This window comes from Phaenicophaeus curvirostris, chromosome 15 (assembly GCF_032191515.1).
Source record: "Phaenicophaeus curvirostris isolate KB17595 chromosome 15, BPBGC_Pcur_1.0, whole genome shotgun sequence".
Taxonomy (NCBI): Eukaryota; Metazoa; Chordata; class Aves; order Cuculiformes; family Cuculidae; genus Phaenicophaeus; species Phaenicophaeus curvirostris.
In genome coordinates this window covers 9,483,182-9,508,253 of record NC_091406.1, presented here as the reverse complement: position 1 = coordinate 9,508,253, position 25,072 = coordinate 9,483,182, and the positions used below count along the sequence as shown (strand labels likewise).

General features: G+C 41.2%; 2 protein-coding genes across 4 annotated transcripts in view; one reads left to right on the top strand and one right to left on the bottom strand.

The window, feature by feature from the left end:
* SFXN1 (sideroflexin 1) overlaps nt 1–15,036 on the top strand; it is a 42,359-nt gene extending 27,323 nt beyond the window's left edge. For 2 of the 3 annotated variants that reach the window (XM_069868913.1, XM_069868914.1), the window contains 9 exons: nt 210–380; nt 2,741–2,839; nt 3,931–4,006; nt 5,554–5,639; nt 6,838–6,965; nt 7,492–7,541; nt 12,697–12,746; nt 13,414–13,461; nt 14,831–15,036. In XM_069868913.1, the coding sequence (XP_069725014.1) occupies nt 210–380; nt 2,741–2,839; nt 3,931–4,006; nt 5,554–5,639; nt 6,838–6,965; nt 7,492–7,541; nt 12,697–12,746; nt 13,414–13,461; nt 14,831–14,927 (805 nt within the window). In that variant the 3' untranslated portion in view covers nt 14,928–15,036. Of the gene's footprint in view, nt 1–209; nt 381–2,740; nt 2,840–3,930; nt 4,007–5,553; nt 5,640–6,837; nt 6,966–7,491; nt 7,542–9,124; nt 9,226–12,696; nt 12,747–13,413; nt 13,462–14,830 lie in introns of those variants that run through there. The other variant, XR_011338490.1, reaches the window with a different exon arrangement.
* Nucleotides 15,037–15,045: 9 nt separating this feature from the next.
* Nucleotides 15,046–24,389, bottom strand: KIF20A (kinesin family member 20A). The gene is made up of 18 exons (XM_069868923.1): nt 24,238–24,389; nt 23,526–23,615; nt 23,272–23,391; nt 22,678–22,816; nt 22,401–22,588; nt 22,162–22,306; nt 20,414–20,614; nt 20,050–20,161; nt 19,880–19,951; nt 19,160–19,303; nt 18,912–19,077; nt 18,494–18,658; nt 17,679–17,818; nt 17,488–17,590; nt 16,636–16,846; nt 16,159–16,250; nt 15,770–15,877; nt 15,046–15,525 (listed from the first exon to the last, which is right to left on the bottom strand). Exons 1-18 carry the CDS (start codon nt 24,379–24,381, stop codon nt 15,283–15,285), a joined length of 2,583 nt encoding a protein of 860 aa, XP_069725024.1. The 5' UTR covers nt 24,382–24,389; the 3' UTR covers nt 15,046–15,282.
* Between the last annotated feature and the right edge of the window lie 683 nt (nt 24,390–25,072).

Below are 25,072 nucleotides of genomic sequence, written 5' to 3'. Positions count from 1 at the left end.
CCAACATAACCACTGCTGGGAGTTTTGATTTTTCTTATATCACAAAGCTGAAGATCTACAAGATAACTGTGAGGCTAGATTAACTTAGTGTGAATATTGCAAAATCCTCTGATGCTGCATATGTCACTGGAGGTACAAGCATTTTATAACAGTTGTGCTTTCTGATGTTGTCTTGTTTTATTGTTTGGGTTTTTTTAACTTGTCCCCAGACAAGGTATCGTGGCACCTGGCTTGACAGAAGATGACTTGTGGAGAGCAAAATATATCTATGATTCAGCCTTTCACCCAGACACCGGTGAAAAGATGGTCTTGATTGGCCGAATGTCAGCTCAGGTACCCATGAACATGACTATCACAGGTTGTATGATGACCTTTTATAGGTAAGTGATGACAGTATAACATATAAAACATTTGCCTACAAAATACGTGAAAATCAATGTAATTGTCAAAAGAGCATTTTAGAAGATTTATAATAAATATTTTTAAATGTACAGTTTTGCTTCCTTTTCTCTTCTCTTCTCTCACTGCCTTCCCTCACATTGATAAATGGTTTCCTCTAGAAGTAGTTGTGAGATAAGCCCTTAGTCCCTCTCCTTCACCATCCCACTTTTCCACAAACTGGGAAAGTTGAATGTTCCAAAATCCCATCCTTGTAGGAGAGTTGTGCAGAGGACAAAGAGGAGGAGATACCTGGGAATTTCTAACCTTAGAGATCTGGCATGTAGAATGTTCTGTCTGCCAAGTGAGTATTCAGTATGCTTCGGTCCATCTGTCATAGTGTTTCTCCAGGTCCTATTTGATCCTTCCATTTCCCCAATAGCTTTTGAATCACCAATACAGTGAAGCCAGTATCATCTGTTAGTAGAAATATTTTTGTGATGCAATGCTTTGTTTTCAAGAACTGGTGGGGGGTTCAGAGGAAATAACAATAGCATTTTTGATGCTGAGATGGTGGTTTATTAGCCTGGAAGAGACAGGTTTCTTCGGACAAAACCCTCAGCAGTGCAAACAGGATCATGTAGAAGTCCTCAATGATGCAGTGTAGTATCCGTCTTACTGCACATCAACAGCAGAAGCAAATTCCTTGTTCTATCTGTGAGGGCTCTTGCACATGCAGTAAAGCAGTGCGAGTCATGCCTGAACTTTATAGCGAGCCTAGCATCCTCTACATAGCAGTAGCAAGGAAATAGGAAAAGATGAGTCAGGAAAGAGTTGCATATGCATAGGAAGAGAGGAGGAGGAACAGAAGTAGTGACAGAAAAAATCCAGCTAGTTTATCACTGTTACACTGCCATCTCATTCAGATACCAGAAACCAGAGGGAATAATACACCTTCAAATCTCCCGAATCTTTCAATTTTTTTTGCAATTTAAGGAAATAACATATCTTACCATTTCAGAACCAAAGCCTCATGATAGATGCAGACATTCTACTCTAGCACTTCCACTTTGCTTTCCTGCCTGTTACAGAATAATTTGAACAAATGCTGGTGTTTTTTAGCACTCTATTTCCCTGTCAGCCCTCCAATGAGAACCACATTCCTGTTACCATTACTACCTCTGTCATTAAACGCTTCAATTAAATATAAGCTTTAAAGTCCTATGAAAAGTTATTTTAATGGTCAGGAAACAGTTTTCAGTAGCAAGTGTTATTTTTGGTGGCCTGACTGAAATTCTGGTGGAGCAGAATCTTCAGTGGTTTCTCCACTGGGGACAGAGTTTGTGGGATGAGTGTACAATGAAGCACTTTTTCCCTAGTATACTCTCCCAGCCACCAAATATTAGTGGATGTAACTATGTTGTATCCAGAGGTCCTTATGCATTCCTCTTTCATAGATTTGTCCCATTGTTTAAGTGCACTACTGATTTGAGAGCAAAAGTGTTCATCCTTCCACAAGTCAGCCCCATAACTTGTGAAATAAATTGACTGTCACTTTCGTTACTTATCAGCAGAAACATTTGTAAAAATATTATTTCTGTGGTTTAATAGGGACCATTTTAGCTTGTTAAATGGGGTCTCTGTAACTGGTACCTACCCATGCTCACAAGGCACCTCTTTGTCCTAAGGCATCTACATACTGGCTCTGACATAATTTATGAAGATTCCTTGGAGCTCTATTTCTTGATGACTGGTCATCTGGTTCATGCTGTACTAAACCATATTCGTTTCTGTGCTGTACCTGTACTTCTTAAACATGCAGATATTTTCGTGAAAATAATTTTTCATTTTGTATGTCTTTTTATCTGGTTCTATGTGTGACGGAATGATTTAATGTCATAGGGATTTATTAAAACAACAGCATCATACTAGCTTTTTGATAACTGAGAAGGTAAACGCTATCTCTTAAATCCATCTCTTGGTCACTTATAGAGCTTCTGAAGAGAACTAGCAGATTTTAAAGGAGTAATAACCCTGGAAATGTATTCTGGAAATTTTCTTATTTCTCTAGAGAGTTTCATATTTCTCTGTGTGGTTTTTGTAGAAATGTTTGCTATAATGCTTTTGTTATTGCAACAAACGTTTCTTCCAAGTGAACCTTGCTATTTAATTGCAATGCTTTTAAATTCTATTGTTAGAAGTAGCTTGTACCTTCACTATTAAGACAGTATCTCATTGAGTGTATTGTTTCATTCAGATAAATGAGAACTGTACTGCTTATACTTGCTTTTCTTTATTTGCTGTCGGTTTTCTCTGCTGTTGATTCAAGTGTATTTTTAATAATAACGTTTCTTTTTTCAAGAACAACACCAGCAGTGGTTTTCTGGCAGTGGATTAACCAGTCCTTCAATGCTATAGTAAACTACACGAACAGGAGTGGAGATGCCCCGATTACTGTCAGGTCAGACACCGAACCAGATACTTCTGATATGTTAATAAATCATTCTCTGATGTATGGGAGCATGGTTGAGCTTTAAAGTTTGAGGTAATAGAGGAAAGAGGGTCTTCTTTATTTATGCTTGTTATTAATTTAATATGCACAGATGAGAAATTTGAGAATGACAGAGGCAAGAACTCCAATTCTGCCATTTGAGATAAGCCTAAGCACCTTGATCGTAAGCACTTAACAGTGTAGGATTTATAGGAGTCTGCTGCATTGCATAGTCAACCGTTTGAAAGTGCCTCATCAGTTTGGTGTTATACCAGGATATTTCTAAGTTGATATTTGTTGTGAACCTTCAGGTGTTTCCCTGTGATCTTCTCAATACCCTGCAGCACAGCACTCACCACAGTGTATGCTTGTTAACAAAGAGAGGACCCTTCAAGGAACTGAGCTGCATGGCACTTGTTTCTACTTGAAGGCAAAGAAAGAGACTAAATAGATGCAGAAAGCTAGGAATCATGAGTAAGAGACTGGAACTGCAGTACTTGACTTCCTGTTTTTGAGGCTGATTTGCTTGTAGACGTCCAGGAGAAAGCAGTGGATTTGAGGACATACAGACATCTCCTAGGTGGGAAGTATGTAAAGTATGTTTTAGGGCAGATTAGGTTGGATTTGGGTGTTTGCAGCATAGCTGTTCTGCAAGTACAGGTTTTGGTACAGTTGATTTTAATTACGATTGTAGACGTGGCCTTAGAAAGCCAAACTTATTTTATTAGTTTAAGCAATTAGAAAATTAAATACAGAACTAAATCCTTCAAAGTGTTCATTCAGACATGGGAGAATGCTGAACAGACAGCAATGCAGAACCAGCAGAACCTGATTCGATGTTAAAAAGTTGCTTGCACGTGACTTTTACTGCTAGTGAAAGAGAAGTGTTTAATTTAGTGTCCATTTGAATTTTCCATCCACATCTTATTGCAGTGGCACGGAAAGGTCTATTTCTTAACTTTTTTGGGGGGAATACTACATGGGTAAAATGTAATTATTTTTTTTAAAGTGACATAAATGTAGTAGTTGTGCATGTACAAATGCTTTTATTTTTGTTTTAGCCAGCTGGGAACAGCCTATGTTTCTGCTACCACAGGTGCTGTTGCAACAGCTTTAGGACTTAATGCGCTAACAAAGGTATTGCTGCTATTTTTTTCCATTCTTAACTAGACTCCAGTGTTCTATGAGATGCTAATGACTCATTTCTCCTCCTGTGTATCTGTGTCATGTTATGCACAGCTCCCAGTATGGAGTTGTAATGGCTGTTGGCACGTCTAGTCTTTAGGTCCTGTGTGAGGAACCTTGACAGGCTTGAGATGTGGGCCTGTGCTAACCACTTTTTTGTGGAGCCCTGCATTCAGTTCTGGAGTCCTCAACACAGAGGGACAATGATTTGTTAGAGTGAGTCCAGAGGAGGCCACAAAGGTGATCCAACGGCTGGAGCACCTCCCACACAAGGACAGGCTGAGAGAGTAGAATTTGTTTAGCCTAGAGAAGAGAAAGTTTCAGGGAAAACTTAGAGCAGCCTTCCAGTATTTAAAAGGACTATAGGAAAGCTGAGGAGAGGCTCTTTGTCAGGGAGTGTAGCAGCAGGTCAAGAGGTAATGGTTTCCAGCTGAAAGAGAGGAGATTTAGATGAGATACTAGGAAGAATATTTTTAGTGTGAGGGTGGTGAGGCCCTGGCCCAGGTTGCCGAGAAGAAGTCCTGGATGTCCCATCCCTGGAGGTGTTCAAGGCCAGGTTGGATGAGGGAGGCTTTGAACAACCTGATCCAGTGGGATGCGTCCCTGCCCATGGCAGGGGGGTTGGAACTGGATGATCTTTAAGGTTCCTTCCAACCCAAACCATCAAACAGCCTGTGTTTCATTAATACAAACTGTAGGTAATCAGGTGCGTCTTCTGCAGCTTCTTTTTTAGAGGTTAAAGTATATAATAGCATTTGAAAGTTAATTGGAGTGGATGTGTAATGACAGCAATGTGGACTCATTGTCCCATGAACTGTATAGGTGTGGTTTTGAGGTGCAGTATCACTTCTGCAAATGTGGATGCCTACTCTAGACTGGTTGAAGAACTTGTAAGGAGGTGCCATTCTTAAATGCAGAAAAAACAATTTCTTTAAACAAATGCACAACACAATTGAGGAGGAAAAAAAAAAAAAAGAAACACTCAGCAAAAATCTATTTTGTACCCTTCTGCTTGTGCTTCAGAGTACTGGGAGTGGTGTAGTGCTGACAAGTTATTTCAGAGACTATTCTCAGCAGATTAATTCAGATGGTGCAAGACGTTGAGTAGATGTATGGCCTCCATAGTCAGTGCCCTTGGATGCAAAGCAGCTGGTTTGTTGCTAGATGTGACTTTGTCAGTGAAGACAGTGAAGTTAAGGTCTGTTTGGTGTTGCCTGTGGGCTGACAGGCATGCTCAGAAGCTGACTCTTCTCTGCAGTGATGCTACTAAATTAAGGTAATTTTTGCCAATCTCCTTCCTCAGACCGAGAGAAGTATTTATGACTTGTGTCTTGTTTGTTGTTTTACCTCTGTCCCACTAGTGAATTTTCTAGTGATATTTAATTTAAAGGAACCGAGTCTGGTCTATGAGTACCACATGAAGCATTTTAATAGCAACTTAGGGAAAGAAAATTGCTATGTAGTTATTCTTTCCTTTCCTCCCCTTCTGTTTTTTACAGCATGTCTCACCTCTTATAGGACGGTTTGTTCCTTTTGCTGCTGTTGCTGCTGCTAACTGCATTAATATTCCACTAATGAGACAAAGGTAGGAAAAAGAACAAAGATCACTCATTCTAGAAGAAATGATGTTACTAAGTTTTTAGATCAGCAAGGTACTAAGTAAAGCACATAGATATCTTTAGCTTTGTTCAGAACCTTGCAAAAATCTGACGCCTGGTCTTGTTTTGATTGATGGTGACTCTTATAAAACAGAACATCCTCATTCTCTTCAGATAAATATCCATAGAGTTCTTCAGTCTTACATCTCAGAAACCAAATACCGGTCCTTCAAGGCTTGATCATATGGACCCTTTATCTCCACTTTGGAAAAATACAGTCATTTCAAAAATAATGTTTCAAATCCCACATACAGAAGTTAGTCATAGATTTTTAGGCTCTGCAGTTCTGTTTAATCATCTAAGATTAGAAAAATACACGCTTTCCCAGAAGCAAAATTTCATATGTATTCTGATTTGACCAAGACCAAGAATAGAAGTAGGGAAAAACAAATGAACAGTGTCCTCTTACAAACACAAGGAATTTGGGGTGAAAAAAATTAATATTTCAAATTTACATTCAGAATGAGGTTCGATCCATGGTAGCATTTTATCTCTTATAAAAGATGGGCAGTCCTCAGTATATCTGCCCTGCCATCTGTTTCTCACTCCCCTAGACGTTCCCCCTAGGACGCGAGTTTAGCACCTAATCCCATACCTGAACAATGCAGTTATAGAAATGTAGTTTGCTTTGTGCATACTTTTAAAAATGCTTAGTGGTTGAAATGAAAATTCAGGCTAGAATGCCTGAGGAAAATTTTCACAAAGATTTAAGTTTTCATTTTGTGAAACTAATCTTCCTGTATTCCCTGTGTTGTATGTGAGAAAGGGCAGACTGCTTCCAGAGCAGTCCAGAAAATTCCACTTCTCTGAATTGCTTTTTGAAGGAACGTTTCCCTTCTGTAGACTACAGGAGTAACAGATCTCCTTTCTTCCCCCTTGAAATGCATGTGACCAGACTTTTTTGTGTTACAAAATACAATTGTTTCCTTTTCAGCACACTTTTCCCTAAATTTTTCACTGCTTCTTGAATTTTGTTTTTCCAAAGACTGTTACAAACAGGCTATCTTGAAAATAAAAACCTTACTTATTTTAACTGATAACTTTAAGTGAAGAAAGATAAGGTGACCAAAAAAGATGGATAAATGCATATCAGTCACTGTTTTGTTTTTACCCCTTATTCAACAGGGAACTCAAGTTTGGAATCCCAGTCACGGATGAAAATGGAAACAGACTGGGTGAATCAACAAAAGCAGCTCAGCAGGCCATTACCCAGGTGGTTATATCGAGGATTCTTATGGCTGCTCCTGGCATGGGTAAGAATAGCTGCAGTCATGTGCGGCTCCTGGTTATCAGTTCCTCATGTGAGAGAGAGATTAAATTCTTGATAGGTGATTTTTCATAAAGGCTAAGCTATATTACAGTATAATAAGGCAGTATTTACATTTCTGTTACAAAGTTACACAAAGAAATGTACATTCCTTACTCTGAAAACATCCTCAGAGTGTTACACTGAAGTGCAGCAGAGAAGTTTGTGGGATGGTTTTTCAGAAAGATACAGATAGCAAAAGAATGATATCAAATAATGCTTGAGCAGAATTGTTTTAAGGAAGAGAAGGTGCTTTGACCAGTGCCATCTTACTAAGCTCAAGTTTAATTATGTGTGAAATTAGAACTTTTGCTGACTGGGAGAATTTACCTGTGTAAATACTGATCCAGTATCTTGAATTGGCAACGCAAAATGAAAGCTCAGTTCGTGACAAAAGTCTTTTCATTTTAACAGAGATTGAAAACCAAGTGCCTTTTTCTCTGAGGTTAATGCTTTTTTTCCTTCATTTCCAGCAATTCCTCCCTTCATAATGAATACCTTGGAAAAGAGAGCCTTTTTAAAGGTTAGTCTTAGATAATCTGCATACACATATTCCATATCCTAAGTTAATATTTTTATTAATTTAAAATATTTTCTGAGTGTTCATATTTGCCCCCTAAATGTACCTCCACTCTGGGAGGACATCACTGTTGAGCTTGCTTTACAGCTGTCGGTTTTTTTACACCTTTCTTAAGGCCAGCCTGGTTCTTTTTATCACAGTGTAAAATGAAAATAAGAAAATATGAGCATTTTGTTATCTTTATAATTGTGCTTAAAATGCAGAGTTCCTCCTAGTAAATAAATCTTCTTTGCACCAAGACTTGGAATACAGTTTATTAGAAAAATACTCTCACATTTTATAATGTCTTTTTTCTTGGGGTATCAATAAGGAGGCTTTGCTTAGCAGTGTGGTAGCAATTTGACTTTGGAAACAACAGTGATGATAAAAATCTCTGAGAATGACCCTTGAAAATTTATTGGATGAGCAAGCACAGGGTAGGCATAGAACATGCATGCTTGATCAAAGATTGCATACTTGCTATATTCTGTTTATCCTCACATAGTGTGAAGTCAAACACCTGATGTCAGTAAATATATAAACTGAATCAACATTATCCACTGTGCGTGCTTGAGAGTGTAAAGAACAATAATGAAATTAATTCTAGAAATAATATTCAGATGAGAAACTGTATAATTCTTTACCAGCACAGGGAATTTCATCTTCACCAGCTGATATCACTGATTTATTTATTCGCATAGCTCCAGGCAAAGTCTCTGGTGAGAAACCCGCCCACCCAGCAGGCTGGGGTTTCTTTCCTGTTAGAAAAGATTAGGGAAAAACGTGTGGCCTAAATTTCCAGATCCTCCCTGGAAAAGAGATTTGGGTAAGTACTGGGAGGACAAGCAAGAGAAGCTGCCTGGTTTTGTTTGTCTAAGACAAAGCTTTGTAAAATATTTAAGTTATTTTTCTTATTATTTCTGCAGTTAGATTACCCAGTTACATACTCCATCTGGAAGTACTTCTGTATGTACAAATGAGCCATTGGGAAGAGGTCCTAAGTGTATTCCTATTTTAAGAACTTTCTCCTGAAGTGCTGTGCTTACCTCCCACATCCTCATTAACAGAAAACACGGTTGCTTGGAATGTAAAAATAGGAAACATGGTGTTTGAGTTTTAAAGTGAAAGTCAGTCCACGTGTGCTGCTTTAGATCTCCTGAAAGAAGTGAGGCTGCTGTGCATCCAAGTGTTTGTCTGCAGTATCAAGAGTCCGATACTGATTTGGCTAATTCTTAATTGCTGATTTCTTTTGACCCATACCCTGTTTGCAGAGTGGCTTTAAGCAGCTTTTGACACTGTTATGTTCTTGAGAATGTATTACCTGGAACACTAACCCTTGTTTAAAAAAAAAAAAAAACACCTCATAAATTTAGAGCAAGGTTTATTTTATATGTATTTGATGTGGGAGAAAGGTCAAAAGTGCTATCAACTCAATTGGCAAGTACTTGACCTTTGTGAAGATGTTGCAACAATTCTCAGAGTCTGAAGACAAATGTCTGTTGGTTTTGTTTGGCATAATCAATATAAGGGTGTTGTGAATTTTTCAGATCAGCAAAAATGAGCGATCTCTTCAGTGACTACTCAGTGGTCTTTGGTACCATCATGACCGTTTATGCTCACCTGTTCCTCCCCCTCAGCCTCAAAGACTGTGAGTTCAGGTGAAACACTGCTCTGCAGGTAGTCAGTGGTAACACATTGTAGAGATTTAGTATTAAAACCATTAAGGAATGAGCTGCAGTTTTAACAAGCAGCTTCTGCATGTTCACTTGAGGTTTCAGAGTCACCATCCCATTTGCAGTACTCCAACACAATGCTTTACTAACTCATTTTGCTTAGCCTTTGCTTTGCACACCATCTCTCCTGAAAATAATTCTTGTGTGTTTCCAGAGCCTGTTAGGCAACGCGCAAGTCTGGAAAGTAGTCAAATGGTTGTGAAATAATGAAGAAAATACAACTATTCTGCAGTAAAACAGAGAGGAAGAAATGCTTCTGGAAGGCTGGTATCAGTGATACCAGCCTGTCATCCTCTGATATTTAGAATAAGATGTAGGTTATATAGGACTGTTCATCCCCTATATTCTGAGATTGTTTTGCACGAGGGAATTTTGATGGTAACATTAGTGTGAATTAACAATATTCACAAAAGTTATTCTTAGAAAATGACTCACTGTTTTTAGAACACAAGCATATACTTACTGCTTCAAAAAGAATCTAATTATTTCTTCATTTAAAGAAGTATTTATATATGTCCTTTTGCTGTAGGTTTCAGCAGTGGCTTTGGCTGCCTTTTATGCAATTATGCAGTGCCATATTTCTTGATCAGGCTTTGTAATATCTGTGTTTGTCCTTGCTGACATACACTTGGACAGTTCTACACAGAACCAAGTTATTTTTCTCTGCTGCAGCAGGAGGATCCATAAACAACCTTGCTGTGAGGCACAGTGTTTATAGATTTATTTTAATTACAGGTAACCTGTCTCCTAAGGCAAGAAGTTAGGGTTTTTTCCATAGAAGTTTCTGAAATTCCAGTTGGCAGTAAAGTTTTCATTTATCTTGGTACTCTTAACAGCTTCAGCTACTGTTTCTCTCCAGTTCTGCACACCATATTAACGTTCAAGTTGATTCCAGAAATTTCCTCATATATCGTTAAAACGAGCTACTTACTGGAATAGGTAATTCAAATCTGTTACGAAACTGGAACAGAGAATCTTTTTTTATTTTAAACATCATTCTTTAATATCTTATGTCTTGGAGTCCTCCATGCCTTCCTAATTTAACTGTCACTTCTTTATTCATTTTTTTGAAAACAGGCCTGATAAAGCTGACAGATTTTGAGGTCCAACAATGAAAGGAAGCATTTAGAAAAAAAAAAGCCAATTCTCCTTATGGCTTTTGTTTGCTTAATTGTCATTTCTCCATTTTCTCTGTTTGCCTTAACCACTAAAGGTGCCATAAAGACATCTGGAAATTAAATCCTAATTCATCAGGAACTGCCTTCTTGCAGAATTAAATGATAGTTCTTTAATACAGTAGATTTTTCTGCTGTCTCGTACTTTTCCATTTTATCTCTTTGTAGAAGTCTACAGCCTGCATTTGAGTTTTACTTTGTTTATATTGTTCCCTGGGCAATTTCAATTCTTGATATTGACTTCCCAGGGTTAAGAGTTTTTCTTCACCATCCTTCTTAATTAGTGTAGTTTGGTAACATGCTTGAAAATGAAAGGCTGTAACTCAGATCAAGTACCTCAGCAAAAAAACATGCCACGGCATAAAATAGACTTTGTTTATATTGTCTGTACTAGTAGATATATATCTCTCTCAGATTAATTACAAACTCTGATAAAAGCTAGAAACCATCTGTTACTTTCGTGACACCCTCTAACAGTTTTTTCAGTTATAAAGTCATATCTGGGGCTTTTCTGTTATTCTCTTGGGTCCCATGCTCACACTGCAATGTGTAGCATCTCTCTCCCTTACTTCTCCTCAGAGACAGAAGCCATCTGCAGTACAGAGTTTGACTTGTGTTCCCAAATGTCTGTAGTATTTACTGATGCCACAGTCCTGTTTCCTTTCTGCTGTCAGGCACACCATCTTTCATCATGAACTCTGCCCAGATATGAAGTGTAAAGCATTTTGAGCGAATTTATCTCAGCTGAGAGTCAAACGCAGGTGCATTTAGTGGAATGCCGGAACAGCAGAGCCCTGCTGCATTCTCTCTTTATTATTCTTTGTGTTGCTGCCTTTCTGTTCGTTATCTGTTGTTGCGGGTTATTGCATAATCACCCAGTTCTTCCTGCAGTCATTTCTGGATTACAGATTGCTTCCTTTTTCTCATTTGTTTTTTTTCCTGGAGTCAATCTTCCTCATCATTTCTTCTCCCTCAGGCTCTGGAGAAAGTTGAATCCATGCAGGCTTGTTTGCCACGCCTCTTATGCTGCTGTGATCTTCCTTAGCACCAAGCTTTGACCTACCAAGCTTTCTGAATTTCTTTTTTTCTGTTTCTACTCTCAAACAGCACCCAATTGTTGTTCACCAGTCTCCCCTCTAACTTCTACATCTGGAGAGGTGCTTCTTGCAGACAAAAAGTCATCTTTGTTGAAAACATCATCCACTGTAATGTGATTTTTAACTCATTAGCTGTTTGGTTTTGAAGTAAGTCTCCTCCTGCTATCATAGCAGTTGTGTGTGCTGCTGATTTTACTGTAGTAACAAAAGACCATTGCAGCAGTGTCAGTTAATTAGGCCTGGACTTATTTCACTGGTAGTTAAGTAAGTTCAACTAAAATCCTAACATGGCAAGGAAGTGGATTCCTAAATCTTTTAAGGCCTACAAGAAAATGTATTTCTTGGCATATGTTCAAGTTCTGCAAAGTCACAGTAATGAGGAATATCCTGAAAGTGCATCTGTAGGTTGTGTTGCTTTCTCAGCCTTGTTTCCCCAATTCTTCTAGCCTTTTTTGTATTTTATTTAAGGTGAATTCTAGCAGAACTGGAGTGTACCAGACTCTGCCACAGGGGCAAGTTCCTACACATCAGAGCAAATCATAAGACAGGAGAAAGGGCTAAAAGAGGCAGATGAACATTTTTCCTCGACACCTCCCTTTTTTACAGTTGGTGGCTGCCATTGCTGTTGCTCACAAAGCAAATCTCCAGCTTTAAGTTAAAACCTTTTGATGTCATTGAAGATACAGGACCTGTAACCAGACGGAGCTTTTCTACGAAATGCCTGGTCAAAAATCACTGTGCCTTTATGATGTGGGGCAGCAGCTTGCACCTGCAGCACGTCTCTAAACTTTGGCTGTGTTTGAACTACACTTAACTGGCCCACGTACTCAGGATCAGGTCATAAGTAAGACAGGTGGCCACTCATTGTAGTTGCTAAGGAACACCTACATAGGAGAACAGTGTGCATTGATATCACTGGGTGTTTTCTTATTACTTTTCAAAGGAATTGGGCACTGAAATTGAAGCTCAACTTTAAGGTATGCTGTTTTGTCTTCACCGTATCCAAGAGCCTTTTAGGTGCAATCTATCTCTAACAATAACAAGAATTCCACAAAGGTGGGAAAGAGGGGAGAAAAAGACGCTGTACTCACTGTGTGTGGTTTATTTTTAACAGAGATTTCCTTGGATGAGTGCTCCTATTCAAGTTGGATTAGTTGGATTCTGGTAAGTGAATTCTTGGAGTTGGATCTGCTGTTTTAAGATTTATCTGTAGGTTTTTTTGGAGGAAGTAGCTCTATTTGCGCATTGTTTAAAGAAGAAAAATACATATGTTGAAGCAATAAAGAAGCTGCAGAAATTATTTGTTTCTCAGCTGAATTGAGAAGTTAATGAGGGTACAGCAGTTACTTCACTTCCCTATCTGTAACTGGTAATACCATGAAAAGCCAAAGGAGGGAGAGGGGCAGGGAGAAGGGTGGCAAAGAGAGGCATGTAGTAGCTTGATTAGAACAGATGCTTTGGCTGCTACCTCCATAAACAATAAGTGGAATCTGACCCTGTAGGTTAATGAATTCTTTAAATATTTGGCTAATGGTGTTTCACTTGCTGTTGTCCAGCAATTTATGTTGTCATGCACACCACTGCAAGACAATGAAAGGACATCAAGTTATAATTTTATACATCTTTGTAAGCATTTATTGATGCATTTTGTACTACATAGTAAGTAAATGACTTTATAAGGTATAATGCAGTGAGGAAGAAAGGTGACATAACACTTCATGCAACTTTACCTCACTATGAAAAGAAATACTTTCTGACTAGACCATGTCTTAGGGTGCTAAAAGAAAATACAAACACCTTAATACTGTAAACCTGATTTTGTCTCCCCTAGTCTGGTGTTTGCAACACCCCTATGTTGTGCACTGTTTCCTCAGAAAAGGTATGTAGCCCTGTTACATTATTCTTACTTTAACGTTGCACTCCAAGATGCATGCACGATTCTACACAAACAGAAATAAGCAGTCATTGCTTCCTGTAGAGCATACAGCCCCAACTGCCATACATCAAGTGTGTGGTAAACTTGAGAATATTCTGAAAAGCAATAACTGTATTATCAGTGATACGTAACAGTCGAATTGAGCTTCAGAGCTGCAGTTACATAGGCCCAGTGAGCAAAATGTTCGGAGCAAAATGTTATTTCAAGCTGAAAAGTTTAGGCTTGACAATACAGAGTTAGAAATCACTGGAATTATTCATTAAAAAAGCTAATATGATACAACAAGATTCATTTCCAGTAAGGTTACAGCTTCTTTAAATATAATCAAAGTTCATTTTATTTTCATCTGGACACTCCTCTGTTTATATAGAGCAGCACTTGACTATACATGCATATTTGATTCATATTTTTCCAGAAAAAAAAAATTCATTAGTACACAAGTAGCTCAGTGCTGAAAATTATCTTAGAAACAATATTCATTGTAACTGAAATAATAATGAAACCTGGATGGGTTACCTGTAAATAAAGTTAGCTCACTTTGCTCTATGCAATACAAACAGGACCTTAAATTCAACTAAGCTGTCCCTCTCATTTAATAAGGAGATTGTCTAAACTTGATAAGCTTCCACCTGTAGCTTAAACAATGCAAGCTGGAGCTGAATCTGTTAAAATGTTGAGCAACTCAAGTAGTTGAAAGCTTAAAAAGTTAAAAAACAATGCCCAATTCTTATCTAATTTGAGTACAAAGCAGCCTGACACTGTTTCCCTGCCTAGCACAGAGTAGAGAATTGTAGTAAAAGCAAGTGGCATTAGGCTACCTGGAGATGACTTGACATCTGCATACCAAGTGTAGTACAATTCTTTATTTTAACTGAGGCATTGTATTTCATAGAAAGACTAGACCTAGTGGCTATTTACAGGACCTGGCACAGCTTAATTCACTTTACTGTGAGGTGACTCAAAAATAACCCTTTTATTCAACTGAATAAAATCAGACAGTAAGTTAAAGAGGCAAATACACCTTTTGGAAGGTGAAGTCTCTTGCTAGCAACAACCTCAGGCAGCAAAGTAGATTCTTATCCTCATAGTAGTAGCAACAGCCACTTCTTGACTCCATAGAATATCTTACTGCATTTTAAGCAGGGATTCATCTGCCCCCACGCTGTAAGCACAATTCCTTCGTAAGAAGTTAAAAGATCTGAAAACTCTTCTTTCAACCCAGGACATTTATTTAACCAGATGCATCATCCTTCTTCATCTACATTCAAGTGCTTGTTACATATGTAACCATTTTACTGTTTCTTTTACTTAGTTCTATGTCTGTCACACACTTGGAGCCCGATTTGCAAGCCAGGATCCGAGAGAACAGTCCTGAATTAGAACGTGTATACTTCAATAAAGGATTATAATCCAAGGAACAGAAAATCTTTCAAGGAGGAGCTTGTGAACTTATTCTTGAGTTATGTGCCAACTAGTTGAAGATAACTCAACTTTTATTAAAATTTTTTTTGAACATTTTCTTGACCATTTAACAGCTACATTATGTTATATTTAAAGACTTTCTTCATTGTAGTGTTTAAATTACAAAAAGTCATTTTGTCCACTTTGGTATCAATGAAAAGTTTAACCATACATACCCAAAAATGTTTACATAAGCTCTCAAGCAGCTACAACAATAAACATGCACACAAAGTAAAAGAGATGCTATTATATTAGATTTGCCCCATTCCAGTAATAGCAGGGCAAGAATGTCTTTGTGAAAAGTCATGGAACAACTGAACGGTACTGCCACCCTCTTGCAGCAACAGGGCGGGGAGCTGAACGTGACAGGTTGTACAGGAAGGGCCTTTTACCAGGAGGTTGATTAGGTTGCACATTTTCCCTGTTCGCACAGAACCGTTTCTTTAAGCTCGATATTGAAGGAGTTTTGGCAGGAGTACAGGCTCCTTTCTTCAGCAGGTCTGGTTTTACCACTGTCATGTTCTGCAGTTTTGCCCGTAGTTGGTCCTGAAAAAGCAAATGCAATATATATACGAGATAGACAACTTGTCGTAAGTCCCTGGTTACTTTGAACTGAAGAGGATAAAGCACCTTTGCCAAAATCCACTACTAACTGATGTGCTAAGGAAGGCCATGCATAAAAGCTTCTACTGTCATTTCTATTTGCAGCTGCAAGAACCTAAGTTATTCTAATTAAGGCAAAGGGCATTGGCTAAACCCCCACGTGCAACCCACAACTCAGACACATTACCTGTTTGGCCAGAATGTCGTCACACATAGAGAGAACTTCCTGAAGTTTCTCTGCAGACTGAAGAGACTCCCCAAGTTTTTGACATTCTGAACGCAGCAATCTGATACTCTACAAAAGAAGGATTTTACAAAACAGCCAGCTTAGACATTGCTCTGCCAACAAAGCCACTCCAGGGTAATTCAGAGATGCAGTACTGAGAGAGGATCCCCTCCAAGTTAGACACACCAGGATCACAGATACCAACACCTCCCCTATCTCTACTAAAGGTTTGTTTTCAGACTCATTTCATGAAACATTTAAAAACATGGCAACAACATCTCCAGCAGCTGTTTAAACTGGCAGACACCTTGTCATGCAAATATTCCTTCATGGAACACAAACAGACTTACTTTCTGTGCATCCTCCAGATTTCTGTCTACATCCACAGTAATAAGTTTGGCAGGGGAAGCGGCCTCCTGTACTTTTTGGTGCTTGTGCAACTCTGGGAACAGACAAAAGAGTAGGGAGCAACAGTGTATTCATAAGCTTTCAGTTTTTCTGAAGTCAGGACTTCCCTTGAGACAAGTTGCTACAGGCAAGCTGAGAAAAGCTTTGAGTTTATGCAGACATGCACAAACATTCCAGGCTTCTCCCTTTCAGTTGCACAAAGGGACTTTAAAATGTGGACAGGAAGATGATACTGCCCTGAAGTCCACTTTCATATAATAATGAAGTGAAACCTTGACAATCCAGCACATTATTCCCATCATTTACAACTCAATGGTGATTTCAGAGCGTCTGAATCTAATGTACCCTGCTGGAAAAAATAACCCTCTACCAAGATTGCTCAGGCAGAGTAGAGAATCAGTACAGCATCACTGCCTTACCTGCTGTTACGGTATTTGGCTCCATTTGACATTGTTCCAGTTTGGCTTTAGAATCTACCCGCTGCTCCTGTTGCGAAGCAGATAAGCTAGCCACTCGCTTTGATCGACGTAAGACTTGCCCAGAGTCTTTTTGCTTAGTATCCAGGCTCTCTGATTTTTGGTTTGCCTCCTGCAGAGCAGCTTGGAGCTCCTCAATCTTCTCATCACGCTCCTGAGAAAGCAAGTTTGTTCAAATATTCAACAAGGTTTCCCTAACACAGCTTTTCCAAAACTTTATGTCCGTCTTCCAGACTACTTTCAATCACACACTTCATATATTGGACCCAGCCTTTAATGTCTGTTAAGTGAAAACAGTGAACCTACTTCCTAGGAGCCCAAATCACTTTTTTTACAGTCTCTAAAGAAAAGGGATTACTTTTAAGAGTTGGCATCTTCAGAGAGTTCTGTAGCAAGTCCAAGGGGTGACTCAGATGCCATAGCATGAAAAATAGACAAGGCCATACCCATCATCACAACTAAGAGTAAGAAGAGAAACTCTCAACTTGTGTTAATCTGAAGAGTGCAGAGTAAGCCACCAGTGAAAAGTGTAAGGAGGGAGAGAGTTATGTTGTTCAAACAGAGGAGTCAGAATGATTGCACACTAGCTTTGAGGTTAAGGGCTGATAATTAGAAAAAAGCTGAATGAATTACATAAAACAATAACAAGAAGCAAAAATTGTGGATCGATCTATCAATACCACAAAAAAAAAAAAATCTTTCTTTTTAGTTTGTGTAAGTTGCCTTCCTGGATTCAAGTACAAGTCCTCCCAATACTGCTACTCTCCTGATGTCATTTCATTGCCCTGAACAAACCTGGATCTTCTCCTTGTAATAGTCAGTCAGTGCTTCCTTCAGGATATCCAGTTTACCCTCATACAGTTCCTCCAGCTGGTCCCGCTGAGTATCCAAACATTCCCTGCAAACGGCAAACAACTACAAGTCAGGGTCTGGCAGTTCTTTGTTCAGGGTGAGCCACAGTAGCAAGAGATCAGCGTAAGCTGTACCTGTACAATTGCTCCTTCTGTTGCATCATCTCCATCATCTCATCGCAGATCTCTGCACGGAGGCGTGTTTCTAGAAGCAGCTTTTCCCGTCGCTCTTGTGCCAACAGTTCTCGTGCAGCTTCCAGTATGCGCAACAAGTCCTGCAAGGACACAAACTCCATTGCCCAACCACACCGCAGAATTAAGACCTAGGCGAGACTAGATGATCCCGTATCCATAGGCTGGGGTGATCTAGGTTTAAGATTATTCTAGTCACTTGGAAAGAGAGGTTATTACCAGGCTTGCTTTTATAATTCCCCTCCCATAAGATGGCTTAAACAACACTGCGCTCCATATGGAGCTGCTTCCAGAGCCACTTCCCCTACTGCACTGCTCAGGGCTGCACCTACATTTGGTACTTTGACACATTACCAGAAGTCTCTAAGTATACAAGTTCCATCTTGATCTTTCAACTATTCCAGCTGCCCACTTTGAGTATCGAGGAAGTTTGATGATTTTTCCTCAATATAGCCATCCAAGTTGCATGTTTTCTAACATCTAGATTTCCCTTGCAGAGTAGGGATCATGGGTCTGCACCCAAGCTGTTACTGTTCCTGTTCCACAGATGACAATGTTTCCAAATCAAGCATGTGCTTCCTGTTTATATGAACTGCAGAACATTTACTTCATGGATTCCCAATTTCCTGGGCCCTGTATATCCTTCTGAGGTTCTGTCATCTTTGTATAGTGCTGAGCTCCAGCCACACCTTCCAGGCCAAAGTTAAGTGTTCTTGCCCCTCTTTCTATAAAGGCTATGAAGTAAAATCACAACCCACCTCCTTCGCATACATGGTGACATCTGCTTCGTCCTCACTGTCATCTTCTGATTCCACTTCTTCCTTTGTCACTGCCCCTACACCCTGGCTGGTTCTCCTTTTGTGCTCTTTGACAATTGATTTGATGGATGGAAGCCTCAGACTTGTAAGAGGCAGCTGAACAAGCTGAAAGGTAAAAGGCAGTCATTACTAGTCCACAAATCCTGGAAGCTGTACAGTCTTTAAACATGGTACTTCTCTACAACCTGTCAACCCTTTCAGTTTAGCAGAATCTAGATAACTATAAAGGTAGTAATCCACTGGAGAAGCATAAGAAAGGCTTGCAAACATTTCACCTGCCTTGTAACAGGACAGGGCCCATTCCCACAGAAGCAGAATATATCCCAAGTTTGCCATGATCCTGGTGTGTGCTACTTACCTGGCTGGCAATGGCTGAGAACTTGGCTACATAAAGAGTATCATCATATGTAGAGGCACATTGATTAATGTTGACAATCATGCAAGAACGCCCACGTCCAGTGAAGAAACCCTGGAACACACGGGTTAGCTTGCTGTCCCGGAAAGGAACCACTGTCTGCTTCAATCTATGGGGAAAAGACAAGAGTGAGCTCTTGGGAAAGCAAAACAGCCTCCCTACATGGTCCCTATGGAGTTCTGGATATTCACTTGGACTGCTGGTTCTGGCGGAGGGCAGCAATGCAGCGACCCAGCGTGTGGAGGGAGGTATTGATGTTGTTTGCTTCTTTCATTCGATCCCCACTTTTCTGGTCTTTGCAGCGCTCTGACCCAGCAAGGTCACACAGGGATAATCTGAAGGAAAAAAAAAAACAGCAATACTCATATGACCTACTAGGTTTAACCTCTTCTAGCCAGGTTTACAATTAAGACACCTTGCAATCATCTACCCTGCCTGCCTTCCAGCTTCCATATAGGGACACAGAAAGGGCTTTTGGGGTGTATGGGCTGGACAGGAGGAAGGCCTGGTGTTATCTTGTGTAACCCCTACATGAGCTTTGCAGTGTCAAGTTCAAAGATCCTTTTCCAGTCCTCAGGACAGCCACTTCCCAGGTACTGAGACAAACAATTTCCAGATAACTACATCCCAGGAACATGCAGCAGCAAGACTCAGATCAGCCCTGCTGCAAGAGCAGGGTGACTCATTTACCTTCATTCAGAAAGCCTGAGGACCACCTCAAGCTGTACCTTGCAGTACTCCTCAAACTCCTTTGTCAGTTCCAAGACTTAAGATTGGGAACGTTTACTGCTTCCAAGTACTTTCAACAAGACCTTTCTCAAGATACTTCCCAAGCCCCAGAACCACAACAAAAGACAGGAAACTTGAGTCCACAGAGAACACCCCTAAATCCTAGAGAGTATGAAACTTACTCGCTGATTTTTGAATCAGTTTCACTGCCATCTCTTTTCAGGCGCAAAATCCGAATGGAGAAGACACTGTGACTGTAAAGAAGCATGCAGATATTTTAGAAGGGAAACAACCTTGAGAAGCTCCTCAGAATCATATGTCTGCCTAAACAACCCCTCAACTCCCTTCAGACCTGCGACTGGAGTTCTGGTTCTTGTGGGTGCTCGCAAAACTCTGGTTTTTACGACCCAGTTTCAGGAGCTTCCAGGCTTCATCAGCTTCCTGGACATTGATCCAATTCAAATCTGGAAAAGCCAGGCATACATCCGGCAAGCCAGTTAGAAGACTGGCAGAAAACTTAATTCTCAGCCCCAGTTCCACCGTTGCATTTCCTTGACAATAATAAGCTCAACGTTCCCATAATGCAGACATCCAAGACCTCTAAGAAGCCATGATAGAGGACATCGAGCTCCCCAACACATCAGTGCTATGCCACTCACCCACCCAGTCCCCAGATCTCCCTAGTAGGCTGGTAAAAGTATCTGAGGTAAATCTACCTTTCACATAGGAGTTGCCACTCTGGTCTTCACAGAGCCGCAGTGTCTTCCTTTTGCTGTTCTGGCTAGGTAAAGCTGGTTCTAACAAGTCATAGATTAATTCATTGTAAATCTCAAAGAAGGAGACCCAGATGGAGAATTGCATGTCTGCTGTGTTTGTAAGTGAAATGCGATCCAAGTCATCCCAGCAACAGCCTAGTTCTGGCAAAAAGTTAAAGGAAAAAGAAAGGAAAAAAAGTCAAGATTGCAGCTTTTCACGGGTCAAATCTGAGCAGTGTAGCTATAAACTGAGGTATCTGTCTTCAGCAGGAAAATTATCCCAGGCTTAAATCTACTCTATATACCTTCACCTGTTTGGACTTACACTAATGCCTGTCCCCAGTTACAGTCTACTAGCCCTTTAACAGGATCCTCCTTTCTGTGCAAGGACTTTATACAATCTTGAATCCACAAGTGTGTGTGTGTGTGTATATATATATATACACATATATATATATATATATATATATAAAATCATAGAATAACCAGGTTGGAAGAGACCCACCGGATCATCAAGTTCAACCATTCCTATCAACACTAAACCATGCCCCTCAGCACCTCGTCCACCAGTGCCTTAAACACCTCCAGGGAAGGTGAATCAACCCCCTCCCTGGGCAGCCTGTTCCAGTGCCCAATGACCCTTTCCGTGAAATATTTTTTCCTAATGCCCAGCCTGAACCTCCCCTGGTGGAGCTTGAGGCCATTCCCTCTTGTCCTGTCCCCTGTCACTTGGGAAAAGAGGCCAGCACCCTCCTCTCCACAACCTTTCAGGTAGTTGTAGAGAGCAATGAGGTCTCCCCTCAGCCTCCTCTTCTCCAGGCTAAACGACCCCAGCTCTCTCAGCCACTCCTCATAAGGCCTGTTCTCCAGCTCCTTCACCAGCTTCATTGCTCTTCTCTGGACTCGCTCCAGAGCCTCAACATCCTTCTTGTGGTGAGGGGCCCAGAACTGAACACAGGATTTGAGGAGCGGTCTCACCAATGCCGAGTACAGAGGGAGAATAACCTCCCTGGACCTGCTGGTCACACCGTTTCTGATACAAGCCAAGATGCCATTTGCCTTCTTGGCCACCTGGGCCACTGCTGGCTCATGTTCAGTCACTGTCAACCAACACCCCCAGGTCCCTCTCCTCCAGGCAGCTTTCTAGACAGACTTCTCCTAGTCTGTAGCACTGCATAGGGTTGTTGTGCCCCAAGTGCATGACCCGGCACTTGGCCTTGTTAAACCTCATGCCATTGGACTCTGCCCAGCGGTCTAGCCTGTTCAGATCCCTAATGCCAGTATAAGTGAAGTTTTAGACTTTGTTACCTGACTCACTCCTAGCCGATTCCATATTGAAACACAGAATTCCTAGATTTGAAAGTCTGGACACAAGTGCTCAGTGCAACATATCACTTCAGCCCCCTGCTTTCCAGCTGTCCCCATCACATGGCATGCAGCCTTTCAATAACCATATGCCATGAATAAACTAAAAGTGGATATCAAGCAACTTTTCTGCAAGGCTTGAGTTATTATGTAGTGGCGAGTTCTTTGTATGCGGGCAAGGCATACAAAGTTCTTCAGCTCTGACATCCTTATGTTTCAAAGGAAAAATTGCAAGACCACAGCACCTTTGCTCCTTTACCCACAACATTGCATCCAAATAACAGTCACCCTTTCTTCCCCACTCCTCCAAGAAACTGGTAGCACACCACAGGCTTCAGACATACCTTCTGTCTGTTTGATGTCTGAACGGTTGGTGAGCTGGCTAGATGAAGACAGGCCAGCAACTCCACTGTCAAAACTGCCACTGGTGGTGGCCTGGAGCTGAGATTCGGCACCACGACTCCTCTTCAAAGGAGTTAACAACTCCTCCTGGAAGGAAGGAAGGATATAACATGAGCACATGGCATGACACCATCCTTTCCCCCATTGTCATTCTTAAACCTCTTAGAAGCCATAAGCTTACCTCCCAGAGACCCCCCTGCAGCAAGGTTTGCTTCTTGGTCTGTTCCTGTTGAACCTGCCTGCTGTCCAGCCAGATCACCTCATTGGAGAGGGAAGGCTTCAGATCCATGGATTCATACAGCCGGTCACCCACACTGTTGAAGATGGCCGCTAAGGACCGAGGCAGAATCCCCACATCTTTGTTGCTGCCTGAAGCAAGAACAACAGCAAGCTGAGGATTCACTTGTAAAAGCAGACAATTCCCTCAACAGGCTACTAACACCTGGCACTTTTCGTACCCTGAACAGTGTGAGTCTTCCCTGAATTGGTGATACCATAGGTGTAGACCAGCCAGTTCTGCCCATTGAGTACATCCTTTACCACCTCCTTCATTGTTTCTTCAAAGAACAATTTCTGCCCCACATCCGGTCCAAAGATCTGCAAACAAGACATGAAAAACAGCCTCATATAGATTCTTCTTCTCTTTTGACTGATGATGGTTGTTCAGGTGATACTACATAAGTCCTTTGTTCCCCTCACTACCCTCACATCATGAGCAACAAACACAAGTAATTTCATTTCAACCCTCGTCCTACAAAAAAAAAAGCTGTTGACTCATTTAATTCAGTAACATCCAATATTACTACAGTTTCTGGTGTGTTTAGAGCCTCAAAGTAAGAGTTTGGCACTTGCTGCCAAAAAAATTGCCAGGATCAGTTTAAAAAGAAAAAAATTAAAGAAAAAGTAACAGAAACAAACAAGTAGGGGGGATTGTATGGGACTACACGGTTCATGCAGTGCACTGGAATCAGTATTTAAGCCAGCATTTCAAGCCATAAGACTGGTTTAAGCTTGCAAAGTTTACAGAGGTATTGTGTGTCCTAGCTACCTACCTTGGTGAAGGAGAACCTGTGTGCTGCTTGTCCCACTCCACGCTCTGTACTCTGCATGGTGAAGGAGTCTTTAGGGGCTTTTAGAAGAAGGGTCTCTGAATTCTCAATGCAGACACAGCCCTGAGGAACAACATACAAAACCCCATCATTGCAATGGCTTTCAAGAGGCCACAGCAGAGACAGCAAAGGATAATAGCATCTCCCAGCAGGCACACAGGCAACCAGCTCGGAGACTGCTTCATTCAGTGTCCTACCTGGTCTTCCCCTTGTTCCAATTCTGTAGATTTCAGGGGTCGAACTCTCAGATACACCTTTAATTTTCCATTATTGTCTTTAGTTACAGCCTGCAAAGTCAGCACAGGTTAATCATGGTAGCCAGAGAGGCAATACAATCACCCATCCATCATGAACCAAAGCATAGAGCACGCACATGGCTATCCTGACTTGTGCTCAATAACTAACAGGCACTAACATGGTCCTAAAAGCCCCTGCAATGCCAGAAGCTCTCTTAGGCATTTCCAGATACACTAGCATTCTTTTTTGTCTAGTGACTCAGACCAACAGCTTGAAGATCTAACACCAAAACCAGCTCCCAGAGCAAGCACCACATTAAGAGGCACTTACTGACTGTGCCTTTCACAGCATGCTGCTCATAAGAGGAACTGCTTCCACCAACAAAACATAGAATCACTAGGTTGGAAAAAATCTCCAGAATCATAAAGTCCAACCATTCCTACCAACCACTAAACCGTGCCCCTGAGCACCTCATCCACCCATCTTCTAAATACCTCCAGGGATAGTGACTCAAGTGCTTCCCTGAGCAGCCTTTGCCAGTACCCAAACATTTTGTCATAGCCTCTTCTGAAAAGTCTGTTGGCCCTGTATCACAATGCCTTTGTGCAGAGACACAGCAGCCACAAAAAAAAAAATGGTGCCCTCTTTGTGACAGAAGAGCTTCAACCTCACCTGCTGGGCACCCTCCAGAATTGGAGATATGGCAGAGAACTCTGGCAGCAGGTTCTTGCACGGATCAGCCCCAAACCCTGCTGCTGTAGATTCAAGAACAGTGGAGGCAGCAACATCATCATCACAGAACAGCGCTTCCGCCATGGCGTCTCCCACAGTTGCTGGATGAAAACAGAGACAGTGATATTACAGCAGTCTTCCAGGAGTCCAAGCGTTGCTCCACCCACATTCACCCCAGTACACCCAGTCTGCCACCACTGTCCTATCTATCCCATTCCACACAACAACAAACATGGAAGCCTCCAGTCACACACACAGAATGCCTCTACAAGCACACACACAACCCCTACTGATACACAGGCCCCTCAGCCACACCACCCACACACAGAGAACCATAGAATCATAGAATCACCAGGTTGGAAGAGACCCACCAGATCATCGAGTCCAACCGTTCCTATCAAACACTAAACCATGCCCCTCAGCACCTCATCCACCCGTGCCTTAAACACCTCCAGGGAAGGTGACTCAACCCCCTCCCTGGGCAGCCTCTGCCAGTGCCCAATGACCCTTTCCATGAAATTTTTTTTCCTACTGTCCAGCCTAAACCTCCCCTAGCGGAGCTTGAGGCCATTCCCTCTCGTCCTGTCCCCTGTCACTTGGGAAAAGAGGCCAGCACCCTACTGTCCACAACCTCCTTTCAGGTAGTTGTAGAGAGCAATGAGGTCTCCCCTCAGCCTCCTCTTCTCCAGGCTAAACACCCCCAGCTCTCTCAGCCGCTCCTCATAAGATTTGCTCTCCAGCCCCCTTTTAGAGACCACGACCACCCTCACCCCGC